Source organism: Clarias gariepinus, chromosome 3, assembly GCF_024256425.1.
Source record: "Clarias gariepinus isolate MV-2021 ecotype Netherlands chromosome 3, CGAR_prim_01v2, whole genome shotgun sequence".
NCBI classification, from domain to species: domain Eukaryota; kingdom Metazoa; phylum Chordata; class Actinopteri; order Siluriformes; family Clariidae; genus Clarias; species Clarias gariepinus.
In genome coordinates, this window is record NC_071102.1 from 46,619,333 (window position 1) to 46,633,766 (window position 14,434).

Genomic DNA, 14,434 nt, shown 5'->3' on the forward strand with positions numbered 1-14,434 from the left:
CATGGCTTTGGTCAACCTATCTTTGATTGTTCTGTTCATCCTTTCTACCACACCAGAACTTTGGGGATGGTAGGGGATGTGAAATTTCCAATCAATGCTTAAAAATTTACACAATTTTTGTGTCACTTTGGAGACGAAGGGCGTGCCATTATCACTGTCAATAGATGTTGGAATACCATATCTAGGAATGATTTCTTTAGCCAGAATTTTAACTACTATTGTTGCATTTTCTTTTGAGCATGGAAATGCTTCTACCCATTTAGAAAATCTGTCCACAATTACAAGCATGTATTTAAGATTTCTGACAGGTGGCATGTGTGTAAAGTCAATTTGTAAACATTGAAATGGTGCAATAGGCATTGGCAAGGCATCATGTTTAACATGTTGTCCTTGTGTATTTGCGCGAGCACAGATCAAACAGGAATCTAAAAGAACAAGTGTAGCCTGTTTGATATTGCGAATGCAGAATCTGTCCTCGATCATACGGATTACCCCCCATTTTGCGACATGTGAAATACCATGAAAATGTCGCACTAATAACGGGAGGACAGATGCTGGAAGAGCTATACGGCCAGTCTCATCCCGAATTAGCATATCGCTGCCAGGTGAACACTTACGGGAGGACCAAAAATGTAGATCTTCGGGTGATGAATGGGTTTGCAAGAAGGCTATGTTAATGTCAGATGACAAACTTGGGACGGAGACATGGGACGTCAGAGAGAATACTGTATCCCTACAAACCTGTGGGGACAAAGGTGCTTCTTTAGCGGCCCATTTGGCAACTTCATCAGCTAAACAGTTACCCAAAACCTCTTCAGAGTCACCAGATGCATGACCTTTGACCTTCACTATAGCCAATTGTGAGGGAAGCAAACTAGCTTGTAAAAGATCAGTTACAAGAGTAGCATGTGAAATAGGCTTTCCATCGGCTGATTTAAAACCTCGCGAAGCCCAAATCCTTCCGAAATCGTGTGCGACACCATAAGCATAACGTGAATCCGTAAAGATAGTAACAGGTTGATTTTTAAATAGGAGGCATGCACGAGTAAGAGCGGTAAGTTCAGCAGCTTGCGCTGAAAGAAAGAAAGGAAACGAATAAGCTTCTAATACAATATTGGGCAGTTGACAGATAGAATAGCCGCAATATGTCACATTATCATTAGGCCTGAAACAAGAGCCATCAACATAAATATGGGTGCCATGCTCTAAAGGAGTGGTAGATAAATCGGAGCGTACTGCCGAGGTAGTGGTGATATCATGTAAACAGTCATGATCAGCCCAGTCTGGTTGGGTCTGATCGGGGCCACAGAGTGTCATGAGGCGGTGTAAGAGTACAGCCGGAGTGTCGGGTGTTGATATTGGTTTAATAGTTAGATTATGTGTGGCACAAAGAATAGCTTCGTATCCTGAACGACGTTGAGCTGTCATGTGCTGTGTTTGAATATTATTAAGGATCGTTATAACTTGGTGAGAAGAGTGTAATACTAAGGGGTACGAGAGAACAATCTTTTCAGCATCCGTGACAATGAGAGCAGAGGCAGCCACCGCTCGCAGACAAGCAGGAAGTCCTGATGCTACAGGATCTAGGGTTTTAGATAAGTATGCAACTGGCCGATAAGACCCGCCGTGATCTTGGGCCAAGACCCCCGCTGCGACCCCCCCGCCTTCAGAGACATATAGGTGAAATGGCTTGCCATAATCAGGTAGACCCAATGCTGGAGCTGAACTTAGAGATTGCTTGAGGTAACAAAAAGAGTCCTTCATCTCAGATGTCCATGTGATTTTGTCTGGTTGAGTGGAGGAGCATGACTGTCGCAATATCTTGTCATAGTAGGAACAGTCAGGAAAGAACTGCCTACAATAGTTTATAAGTCCAAGAAAGCTCATCATTGCTTGCTTCGTGGCAGGTGGACGAATCTCGACAACAGATTGAATACGATCAGCAGATAATGTTCTTTGTCCCTGGGCGATTGTGAATCCCAGATAGGAGACCTGCGGTAAGCAAAATTGAAGCTTAGTGAGTGAAGCCTTGAATCCAACATCAGCCAGATGTGTCAGCATGCGCAGTGAATGTTTGCGACATAAGTCCTCAGTTTCAGCTGAGAGGAGGATGTCGTCCGCGTATAACAGAAGGCGGACGTTCTCAGGCAGGGTCAGGGAAGCCATGGCATCTCTTACAACAGAGGAAAACACAGCTGGAGAGTCTATAACCCTTGAGGAAGACGAGTCCAGGTCAGTTGTTGTTTTTTGAAGGTGAAAGCGAATATAGGCTGCGTCTGCTCACTGACAGGGACACTGAAAAAGGCAGAACACAAATCAACTATTGTAAAATATGAATAATTTGGAGGTATTAACGTCAAAATGGATAGGACGTCTGGAACAATAGGACTGGCAGGAATTACAATATCATTAATTTTGCGCAAATCTTGGGTAAATCTCCATCCTTTTCCACCTGCCTTTTGTATAGGATTAACAGGTGTATTGTATGGAGATTGGGTAGGAACAAGGACACCTTGTTGCATTAATGACAAAATCACTTTCTCAATGCCAGCCTCTTTGTCTGGTGAAAGAGGGCATTGTTTACAATACACAGGTGTCAGTGTTTTAAGTTTTGCTGTGTATGGTGTAGTGCAAACTGTGCCCACTTCATTATCATGAGTAGATCACAACCTCGGAGGTACAGAAGACAAGTAGGATGGGATGACAATAGATTCATCAGTAGAATCAACCATCCTTCCCATGAGTTGTATGGCAGGTTAGTGTCCGGTCCCTGCTAGAGAAATTTTAAGAGATTTAGCAGAATTACGGTCTATATTATTAACAAAGAAAGTCCCTGTGTAAAAACATGCAGTTTAATTTTTTTTTTTTTATATATATATATTTTCATTCCTAAAACCTACTCCTGTCGAATAGGTGACACAAAAGGTTGAATAAAATTCCAAATCCTTAATTATACATCCAATCATTAGGAGTAAGAGACTGTTTGGAACGACCATTACCCATTTTGTTAGTAAGTTACAGTTAGTAAACAAACCAAGCTTATCGAAGTTAAGCGGACACTTTAAGCTTCTTTTTTTTTTTTTTTTTATTACGGGTGGTGTGACGTTCGAACAGAGTGTATCAGAATCTATTTAAAACTGAAGAATACTGTAATTTATAAGTGTATTATCAAAATGTGCAATATCTCCGCGTTCCTGATACACTATCAGGAATATGGATTCTATTTCAAATCTCACGTGCCTCTACACCTTTGGAGATGATTTACACATTTATCAAATACCAATATAGTGAATTAATAATGCATTCGGCCAATCTACCCTGTTTCTGAGAACACTCTCAGAAAAATGAACCTCAGGTGCGCCGGGCTGAGTCCACACGCCTCTACGTCAGGGAGACAATAAAACTCATGCACCTCCCACGTGTATAACTGCAACTGCACGCCGCTTCCTGTTCCAAAGAACACTCTAAGGAATATGGCTATAACCAATTAATTTATTCATTTTCTAGCCACGCGCCTCTACGCCAGGGCCAGCTTATACACAAAGTGCACGCTACAAATGCCTCACTAAATTACTAATATTGTAATGCATAAATTACGTCAACAACAGAAGTTAGTGAACGTAAAACTTTTTAAAACACACCCGATGTAGCGCGTCTCCTCTAACGGGACGCGGTTTTGATGACGTAGGTAACTCGCGATGACAGCGCTGTGTATGTTTTTAGCTTATTGCTAACAACACCGGTTCAGTTTCAGTTAAACAATTAGTTTTATCTATATCTTTCAATTAACCACAATCGCTACAGCCGCTGTAATTTAAATCAATAAATCAACGCGAGTAATGCCAAAAACAATGCGAGACAAAAACAAATTAACACGCATAAAGTATCTTTTTCCAAAATATACCCCAAATATACGCCAATTTACTACGTAAAATAAACTACTGGTTCAAAAACTTTTCTGACCAAGGAAGGAAGTACAATAGCAAAAATAATGCTTAACTTACCTTCCTGGAGAGAAAAGGTTAGACGAGCCCCCAGATTGTAAAGTTTTTCTAAAGTTACGTAGTAGGAGAGGCGAGTTGCTCGGTCTGTCCGCTGTGCTTCGGTAAGCTTCTCTGGCGCCAGGAGAGACTCAGTCAAACACACACACACACACGTTGTCTGTCAGAAAGGTCTCTGTTTATTAACAGCAAAAGATGGGGTTTATATATGTTTGACCAAACGCCTGTGCCATAGACATATGTTACTACAAAGAACATGAACCACTGTAAATGTCCTGGTGAGATCCTGAAGAATCAAAGGAGAGGAAGATAGAGAGGTGTCCGTCCAGAGACAGATCACAAGATGTTGGCTCGAGTTAGGGGGAGAGGGGGAAGGAGACAGAGGGGCAGAGAGAGAGGGGGAGAGAGAGAGGGGGAGAGAGACAGAGGGGGAGAGAGAGAGAGGGGGAGAGAGACATGAAGGGAGAATGGGAAGGTGAGCGTGGGAGCGTTCACACCTTAAGGAGCAGATGCAAGAGGAGACAGGAAGATAGCAACAGGAAAGATTTAACACGTTAATATCAGATCTATGAGGAAGAGAGCAAGAGAGTAGAAATAACTCCTTTATATATAAAATAATTCTAACAGTTGCCCCCTTAAATTCTAAAAGAATTTGTGAATGTCAATTAGTTAACATAGCAAGAGATATTAACGTGAAGAAGCAGAGATTCATAATTAGTAAAGTCAGCAAAGATGATAAGAAGGATGATAAAGAGAATAGATGGAAGAGATACAACAGTTATAGAGAAGATCAGGATTAAATCACTTCTAGAATCACAATTAGAAATGAAATTAACAGTACATAGGTCATCAGGCGTTGGCACAAAATAAAATAAAATGTGGAAAAAGAGCTAATACAAAGTCGAACCTATATGTGTATGTGAAAAAGGTGAGAAGCGACGAGAGCCCCCTTTTGAGGTGTCTTCAGGACGTGTGTCGCTCCACTAGCCCCTCGGTGCGGGCTAGGAGATCTTGTGAAGTAGTGGTCGATTATTTCAAGCAGTCAGTCGTCTGCGGTGCCTTCTTCACACGGCTGGCGTGAATCCACTGTGGCTGTGAACCTGTGAGAACAGCTGTGCGAGTCACTGCAATTACAGTTGTAGGTGTACTGTAGGCAGCGTCCCCCACCTTCCTGGGATTCAAACTTTTCACCAGCACTGTATCACCTGGGATGAAAGAATGAGTAGGCTTGTCTGTAGGCAGAGGGAGAGAAGCAGAGACATTACCATGAACACTGTTCAGTTTTTCAATGAGTGCTTGCGTGTAATCGCCGACAATCACGTCCAGATCACCTGTAAGGGAAACACCAGGGTTACCTTTTACCCAGGGGGTGGGGAATGGTCGTCCCATTATAATCTCAAATGGTGAAAGTTTGGTTGTAGAGTTGGGTGTCATTCTGATTTCACAAAGCACAGACGGTAACAGGTCAACCCAGTTCTTACCTGTATCCATCATGGCTTTGGTCAACCTATCTTTGATTGTTCTGTTCATCCTTTCTACCACACCAGAACTTTGGGGATGGTAGGGGATGTGAAATTTCCAATCAATGCTTAAAAATTTACACAATTTTTGTGTCACTTTGGAGACGAAGGGCGTGCCATTATCACTGTCAATAGATGTTGGAATACCATATCTAGGAATGATTTCTTTAGCCAGAATTTTAACTACTATTGTTGCATTTTCTTTTGAGCATGGAAATGCTTCTACCCATTTAGAAAATCTGTCCACAATTACAAGCATGTATTTAAGATTTCTGACAGGTGGCATGTGTGTAAAGTCAATTTGTAAACATTGAAATGGTGCAATAGGCATTGGCAAGGCATCATGTTTAACATGTTGTCCTTGTGTATTTGCGCGAGCACAGATCAAACAGGAATCTAAAAGAACAAGTGTAGCCTGTTTGATATTGCGAATGCAGAATCTGTCCTCGATCATACGGATTACCCCCCGTTTTGCGACATGTGAAATACCATGAAAATGTCGCACTAATAACGGGAGGACAGATGCTGGAAGAGCTATACGGCCAGTCTCATCCCGAATTAGCATATCGCTGCCAGGTGAACACTTACGGGAGGACCAAAAATGTAGATCTTCGGGTGATGAATGGGTTTGCAAGAAGGCTATGTTAATGTCAGATGACAAACTTGGGACGGAGACATGGGACGTCAGAGAGAATACTGTATCCCTACAAACCTGTGGGGACAAAGGTGCTTCTTTAGCGGCCCATTTGGCAACTTCATCAGCTAAACAGTTACCCAAAACCTCTTCAGAGTCACCAGATGCATGACCTTTGACCTTCACTATAGCCAATTGTGAGGGAAGCAAACTAGCTTGTAAAAGATCAGTTACAAGAGTAGCATGTGAAATAGGCTTTCCATCGGCTGATTTAAAACCTCGCGAAGCCCAAATCCTTCCGAAATCGTGTGCGACACCATAAGCATAACGTGAATCCGTAAAGATAGTAACAGGTTGATTTTTAAATAGGAGGCATGCACGAGTAAGAGCGGTAAGTTCAGCAGCTTGCGCTGAAAGAAAGAAAGGAAACGAATAAGCTTCTAATACAATATTGGGCAGTTGACAGATAGAATAGCCGCAATATGTCACATTATCATTAGGCCTGAAACAAGAGCCATCAACATAAATATGGGTGCCATGCTCTAAAGGAGTGGTAGATAAATCGGAGCGTACTGCCGAGGTAGTGGTGATATCATGTAAACAGTCATGATCAGCCCAGTCTGGTTGGGTCTGATCGGGGCCACAGAGTGTCATGAGGCGGTGTAAGAGTACAGCCGGAGTGTCGGGTGTTGATATTGGTTTAATAGTTAGATTATGTGTGGCACAAAGAATAGCTTCGTATCCTGAACGACGTTGAGCTGTCATGTGCTGTGTTTGAATATTATTAAGGATCGTTATAACTTGGTGAGAAGAGTGTAATACTAAGGGGTACGAGAGAACAATCTTTTCAGCATCCGTGACAATGAGAGCAGAGGCAGCCACCGCTCGCAGACAAGCAGGAAGTCCTGATGCTACAGGATCTAGGGTTTTAGATAAGTATGCAACTGGCCGATAAGACCCGCCGTGATCTTGTATGAGGAAGAGAGCAAGAGAGTAGAAATAACTCCTTTATATATAAAATAATTCTAACAATTAGTAAAGAAAATGAATAATTACAAGTTCTATCATGTCCAACACCATATAAATGATCTGTTCTTTTTTTATATTTTATATTTCTGTTCAACTTTAAATCAGAGGTCTCACAGTAACACAAGACCTTCATCGTCAGCACTGCATTTGATTAAGGGATAGAATAACAGATGCTTCAACATATAGTACTGTCCAAATAAATACTGTACTGCCAAGATGCCTTCACCCAAAAAAAAAAAAAAAGACGATGAAGCAATATGAATTTATAAAACAATATCAGTATTTGACGATGCTTTGAAGACCCTTTAGGGTCAAGTACAACAAATCCCCAACTTCTGGCCGAGTACAGTTCCGGGAGCACAGTCATAAGTTGAATTCGTTTGGAAGTCCGTCAAATTCAATGCTAATTTTTTGCAATCAGTGCTAATTTTAATTGTAATCTTTTTCTTTTTTCATTTACAGCTTATCAGATTTACAAGAGGACGTCATGTACACTGGAAAAAAATAAAAAATAAAAAAAAGCCGCCTCAACATAAAAAAGTTTATAAACAAGTTGCACAGCTTTTTTTTAGGTTTACTTAACTTTTAGAGGAATGTGCTGGCTGAACAAAATAATTTACATGGCTGTTTAGTTGACATAATGGGTACCCAGTTTAAAATCTGAAGTTAACTCAAATTGTAATTAAAATATTTAAATCAGCTCGAGTAGTATTAGTTGTGGGCCCAATTAATTATATACTGCACAAAAAATAAAGGGATAACACCAATTGCTTGTCAGTATCTTACTGGTTATTTTATGTTACAATATCATAACCATTTTTAAAAAACTAGCAAAGATGCACAGACCTGACCAATCATCACAGCATTCTAAAGCTGCTGTATGTCACCCAAGCCATTAAGACAGGGCCAGCCCAAGCCTTTATGGGGCCCTAAGCAGAATTTTACTTCAAATTCTGCTACAGTATATTATGTTAATGGCCTGCAGTATCCAAGGACAGTCAGACTGTGATTTTTTGAGCTTTCAAAATTACAGTCTTCATAAGGGCACCTGACTTTATGATTTACTTTTAGATGTGCACGATGCAGGTGAGTGAAAAAGTCACTCTCTGAACAAGACTCTGTAAATCCACACGACAAACAGCTAAACTTAGTTGGTATATCTGTACTTTGTTGCTGATCTGGAGTTTTTGTGTAAATGCGGGACAGGTGAACTTTTAGTGCATTTAATGATTTAAATGTGCACAGACATTCCTGATGTAAACAAGGAAAAGGCTCGGTTCTGGTACAACCTCCGTGTTTTAGCCTGTAATGTTTGAATAATTGTGCTCTTTTTTCACAGCTAAAAGGACAATACTTGCACTTCCAAACCGTTATTTAATCAGTGTCTTTAGACTCAACTCTAAAAATTTCTCTTTATTTACCCTGCAAATGAGCAAACATTAACAACATTTACCTTATGAAACCTAACAGACTGGAAAAGTCTGAACATGGACATCACATTTATTATTTTGCTAGTTTACGGCAAATTAGCTTTAATATAGGTCATTTTAAGTCACATACACATCTTAAGATACATATTCGCTTATGTTGTCTTAAAGGAACTTACCAGATACAATAGGCCGTGGTAAACCGCGTGGTAAAGCCGCATGTGTTCCCGCCTTCTTCTTGGAAAAAACGCCGCTTGCAGCCGGCCAGGTGAAAGCCTAAAGGCAGTGAAACTGGTTAACCACACTCCTAAGTTAAATGTTAAAAAAATGTTTCCAAACACCTCCCCCCACAGTTAGCTAAATTAGCCAGTGTCTAAAAAATGTCCGTCGAAATGGCGAAAGTTTAAATTAAGTTTTTACAACTGAGGGAGTTATTCTCACCTTCCAGTACCTCGCCAGCGGTGCTTGAATCCACACAACCGCAACAACGACAGAAAACTTCGACTCTTTTATGAAACTTCGTATTATATGTCTGTGTAAGAGCAGGCTGCAATATAGACTGTTGGAATAAGAAAAACTCACACACACACTGATACCTTGAGCAACTGCTCGTTGTCACAATTGGGAAGAAGAGGTGTGGTCTGTTCAATAACTTTTCATTTTTAGCTTATTGTACTTCAAATTATTTGCACATTGGACTATGCCAACAAATTAGTAGAATATACTTAAAATTATGAAGTGATATCATCAAACTTTTTTTTTTTAGTATATAATGCTTTAATATTTAAGTAGAAACTAAATCCGGGCTAACAGTGTATTCACCTCACCCCTTTACCAAAACCGAAGTTTAATAAACACCTCCCGCCCCCACCATCAAACTTAAATGCAAATGTGTAGAGAACGTAAAGAAAAGTAGCCACAACACACCGAAAGACGGAGTAAAACTATATCTACCCTTCCCATTCCCATCACGCTAAATCTTGCATAACAGTAACTAAGCGGCTCTGACATATGAGCTCTAGCCGGGCACTTCAAATGAGTGAAGAAGAAGAAAAATAAAGGCACAGAAAATCACTCAGCATCAAATCACCATAAAACAGGTACAGAATCAGGGACAGAGTCCTTCAATGAACTGTAGTGTCTCTAAAGTACCTGTCTGTCCACATATTACCTGTTGTGTAAAGAAGGAATATTGTGCTTCTCCTCTCATTCTGCCTCCTCTCGTAGGCAGAATGAAAATAATCCAACCTGCTCAGAAACGACTGTGCACAGTGGAAGGAGCAGTCCGATCCGTTAAAGTTAAGACAGAGGTTTGCAGGGTAGCGCATCGTGAAACGGCCTACTCTTTGAATGAGCTGACCGTAGACGTCGCTGTATGCCTGTCTCGCCTCTCTGACTTTGGCAGACAGATCCTGTGTGATAAAGATATCACTGCCCTCATACAGTATGTGACATGGTTCTTCTTCTTAGCGGCTGCTAGCATTTTAATCTTGTCTGAGTAATTATGAAGCTTGGGGCGTGTTGGGTTTGAGCGGACCAAGTGTTCTATGTGCCCGGTCAATTTTAACTTTGTCATGTTTGGCCTCAATTCCCAGCAGCTTTGGTAACCAAGTCTGGAAAAACTCAACAAGTCTGCAGCTCTCTGCTCCCTCTTTCAAACCTGTGATGCGAATATTGTCTCGCCGGCTGCGGTTCTCAGTGTCCCCCGCCTTCTCCGAGAGGAGCTGTGCAGTTTTTTCCAGTGCCGCAATCTTACATTTACATTTAGGCATTTGGCAGACGCTCTTATCCAGAGCGACTTACTTTTTTTTTTTATCTCATTATACATCTGAGCAGTTGAGGGTTAAGGGCCTTGCTCAAGGGCCCAACAGTGGCAACTTGGTGGTTGTGGGGTTTGAAACTGGGATCTTCCGAACCGTAGTCCAATGCCTTAACCACTGAGCTACCCCGGGCCCACTGGCAATCTTGTTATGAAGTTCCGCCACTTTGTCCTTCGTCCGGGAGACGTGACTCTTCGCTTCTGTAATACGTTTCGTATTGTCCTCTAAACGAATTGTAATTGAGTCTAGCGTCGATTCGAAACGAGTGAATTTTTTATCCAAGAAGGCACTTAAATTATCAGTTACAGCCTGTGCAAGGCTGGACTGCTTGGTTCAGAATCCGCCATCTTTGCTACCTTGATTAGCGGCCGCTTGGCTTTTTGCCGTCGTGCAGCCCCATATAGTTTCAAGTTGGGAGGTACCTGGGCCGGTTCCTGACATGGTTAAGACTTTAATGCTGAGAGTTACAGTAAAGAAAGCCACGTGGTTCAGCGTTTAAAAAGTTGAAAGTAGCGAGATGTTTACGGGAGTTCAGCGAGACTGTGCCACGTAGGTCGGAAGCATCACGTGTTTCCGGCTATATTTTTGAATAAACTGCAAGAGAAACTATTAAATAAAACCAATTTATTTTTTATCAAGCCACATAAAAAAAAATTTATAACAATAATGGTATGATCTTACACTACCAGTCACATTATATAGAGAAAGCCTGTAAACGCAAATGGTCTATTGAGCTAATATCAATAAGATTCAATAAATATTTAACATATAAATTCTTTAAATCTGTAAGTAAAGTGTTATAAATGAACTAAATATGTGTTCCTTGTTTTTGGTTAGAACTGTTCTCCTACTCAATTTACACACAGCTGTGCTCTGATCTCAGTTACAGCCAATAAACTAACCTCCTACCCTGCTCTTTTTTATTAATAATTTCTTCCTCAAGTCGTGCACTTATGTTCTCCCTTGTGTTCCACACTGCTTCTGTAAATATTTCTGTCTCATTTTTGGAACAGAAGAGTACATGGTCGGAGGGTTGATACCTGGAGGAAACCCACCAAGAACAGGGAGAACATACAAACTCTATGCACACAGAGACAGGAACCGAGCTTGGCCAAGAATTGAACCCAGATCCTAGAGGTGGAAAGCAACAGTGCTAACCACTACACTACCATGCTTGCTATACGATTGCTGTCTTTGTTGGACCATTTTTTTATTATGAATAACCACAGCGAATTCATTCAGCAACTCTGTGAAAGTATCATTTTATCACACTAGCTGGGAGCTAAAAGAGATAAAGTTACATTGCTAAGCATTCGGATTTTACTGTTAAGAAACTATTAAGAGTACTTTTATACTAATTGATGAATACAAACCTAAATCAAATTATCAAAACCCATCAAAATTTATTCAAGACTCGGACATTAGCATGGTCCCATGTATTTTTAAATAAAAACAGCAAAACAATATTAAAAAATCTCAACATCAAATATACAAGTGTCAGGGTGGACATTTTAAGCGTTTTGGGCAGACAATCTAAGCATATCATTTTATAGAAGGACTTTACACAAAAAATGATTTTATCACACACATGTTAAAATTGTTTATGTCCTCTGTCCTGCATTGTGGTTTTTAAGTGCACACTGCACTGGGGTGTTAAATATGTTCATGTATTTTGTAATGGGTTTGGTACAAGGGGGGCAACAACAAACACCGACAAGGTCTTACAGAAAAGGAGTAATTTTACTTTGGGAATGAAAGGGTTAAAGGAGGGAGGAAGGGAAAAAGGGAATGAAAGGTGTGCAAGTGCAGATCTGGTGGGCAGTGCCCTGCTGGCATGGGGCACAGGCTGGTGAGTGGTGGCAGCGGGCAAAGTGGCGTGTGCTAGCGACTGTCCTTGTCAGAGTGATCAAAGGGCAGAATACCATTCACGAATTTGAAGTCCTTGGTTAATGTAAATTAGACGACTATAAACCGCAGAAAAACTATTAAAATCCGTAAAATATACAGTATAATGAGGGCAATCCCGTACAAACAATAGTGTTGCTACCGTATTTTTTTACGGTAAATTTCTGGCAACCACAGCTGCCAGTTTTTTACTTATTTTTAAAGGTTTAGTAAAATATAAACTGATGCTTCATGATATTAGTAACAAATACCTTCTCTGAAAGTTTCCTTTTTATAAATACAGTATATCATAAATTTTACTGCAATAAACCATATTTTCATATTTTTTTAACTGTTAAATTTAAGGTCTTGCTCTGTAAAACTAATTACAGTACTGCGGTTATGCCAAGTTTTGTGAAATACGGTTTTATTCTGTAGCATTTATACGGTATTTTACTGTTAAAATTACAAACATTTTTACAGTGTGAGTAGAGTTTTAAGAAATGTGAAAAAGAACAAAATACAGTTTCTCTACTTGTGAGAACAAATATTTTTCCTTAAAAACACACCAGTAATTCCACACTGTTTATCTTAACTTACATACATTATTACAGAATATCCAAATAATCTCCCAGCTCATGCACTGCTTTTGTAAGGTATTAAAATAAGTGTTGAGTTCAGGGGATCCTCCCTATAGTTCCACACATTAGACAGACGAGACTAACACCTAGCGATAATCCCCAAAAAGCCACACCAAGTTGTTTCTGTACATGTCCATGTGTATAAAAGGTCTGGTATGACAGTATGTAGTCACTGAGCTACGGTGAAGGAGCTTACTGATCATCTTCACACACTGAAGCATCATGGAGTCCAGAGCCTCTCTCTCCATTCTAGCCCTGCTGCTTGGCTTCTCGCAAGCTTTCTATCTCAACCAATCTCAGGATGTGGACATCACAACAAGGATTCTCACCACCAACAAAGGTCTGATAACTTTCCACTTACAGTATGTTTGCCTGTCTCATTCTACAGTATGCTAATGATTTTGTAATAATTTCATTGTAAATCCACTTTGTGTTCTTGCACCAGCCACAGAAAGTCTGGTGATGAGGGTTTTATTTGACACCAGAAGATTTACCTCAAGAAGCTAAGGCATTACAAGTAACACTGCTTAGTGATTTGCTGTCTTCATTTCTTTTTGTTTCTCTGTCTAAAGGATCCAATGAAGTGTTATTGGAAGGAGACATCCTCTTGCCAAGAGGCAGGAACGCTCTTGTCTGCACCACCAACGACTGCTTTTGGAAAAAGTCCCCAAATGGCTTAGTGGAGGTGCCTTTTACAGTGAGCAGTGATTTCTGTAAGTGAAAGACTTCCTTGTTTACACTTTCCAGTTATGACACATTTCTGTTTATTCCTTAACAATGTGCTGACTGTTTTCTTTATAGCTTCCTCTGACTTGACTATAATTACCAGCGCCATGGCTACCTTCCACAGTAAAACCTGCATTAAATTCATTCCCCGGACAAATGAAACCGACTATATCAGCATCCAGAACCTAAATGGGTGAGGATCTGTCAAACATTTTCTATAAAATACAGTTTCAAATTTTTAAATTCGCTTTTAATGCACAATGTCCACATGTTGGCTTCAGTGACGTCCTCAATCTTGTCTCTTTTCCTCCAGATGCTACTCTAGTGTGGGCAAAACAGGCGGTGCTCAGGTGGTCTCTCTCAGCAGGTTCGGTTGTGTTTACTATGGCATCGTCGAGCACGAGCTGAACCATGCGCTCGGTTTCTATCATGAGCATACTAGGAGTGACCGTGACAGTTATGTCCAAATCAACTGGGCAAACATCCAGTCATCAATGAAGTCTAACTTTGACCTGCAGAACACCAACAACCTCAACACGGCGTATGACTACTCCTCCATCATGCACTACGCAAAAACAGCTTTCTCTGCCAATGGTCTGGATACCATCACTCCTATTCCTAATAAAGCAGTGAATATTGGACAGAGACAGGAACTGTCCACCATCGACATCCTGAGAATTAACAAGCTCTACAACTGCTAAACTTGTTCAGACCTTTTGAAATTGAAATATCATCTCTGTAAGATAACATAT

At 40.6% G+C, this 14,434-nt stretch overlaps 1 protein-coding gene across 1 annotated transcript; it reads left to right on the forward strand.

The window, feature by feature from the left end:
• Positions 1-13,158: 13,158 nt before the first annotated feature.
• On the forward strand, positions 13,159-14,434 carry LOC128519566 (hatching enzyme 1.2-like). The gene is made up of 4 exons (XM_053493335.1): positions 13,159-13,296; positions 13,529-13,669; positions 13,758-13,875; positions 13,996-14,434. Exons 1-4 carry the CDS (start codon positions 13,179-13,181, stop codon positions 14,381-14,383), a joined length of 765 nt encoding a protein of 254 aa, XP_053349310.1. The 5' UTR covers positions 13,159-13,178; the 3' UTR covers positions 14,384-14,434.

What these genes read in the sequence shown, in the direction of transcription:
- LOC128519566 (XM_053493335.1), top strand. Translation starts at nt 13,179, where the DNA reads ATGGAGTCCAGAGCCTCTCTCTCCATTCTAGCCCTGCTGCTTGGCTTC. An exon ending in TACAGTGAGCAGTGATTTCT is followed by an intron (nt 13,670 to 13,757) that starts GTAAGTGAAAGA and finishes TTTTCTTTATAG; the next exon opens with CTTCCTCTGACTTGACTATA. An exon ending in AGCATCCAGAACCTAAATGG is followed by an intron (nt 13,876 to 13,995) that starts GTGAGGATCTGT and finishes CTTTTCCTCCAG; the next exon opens with ATGCTACTCTAGTGTGGGCA.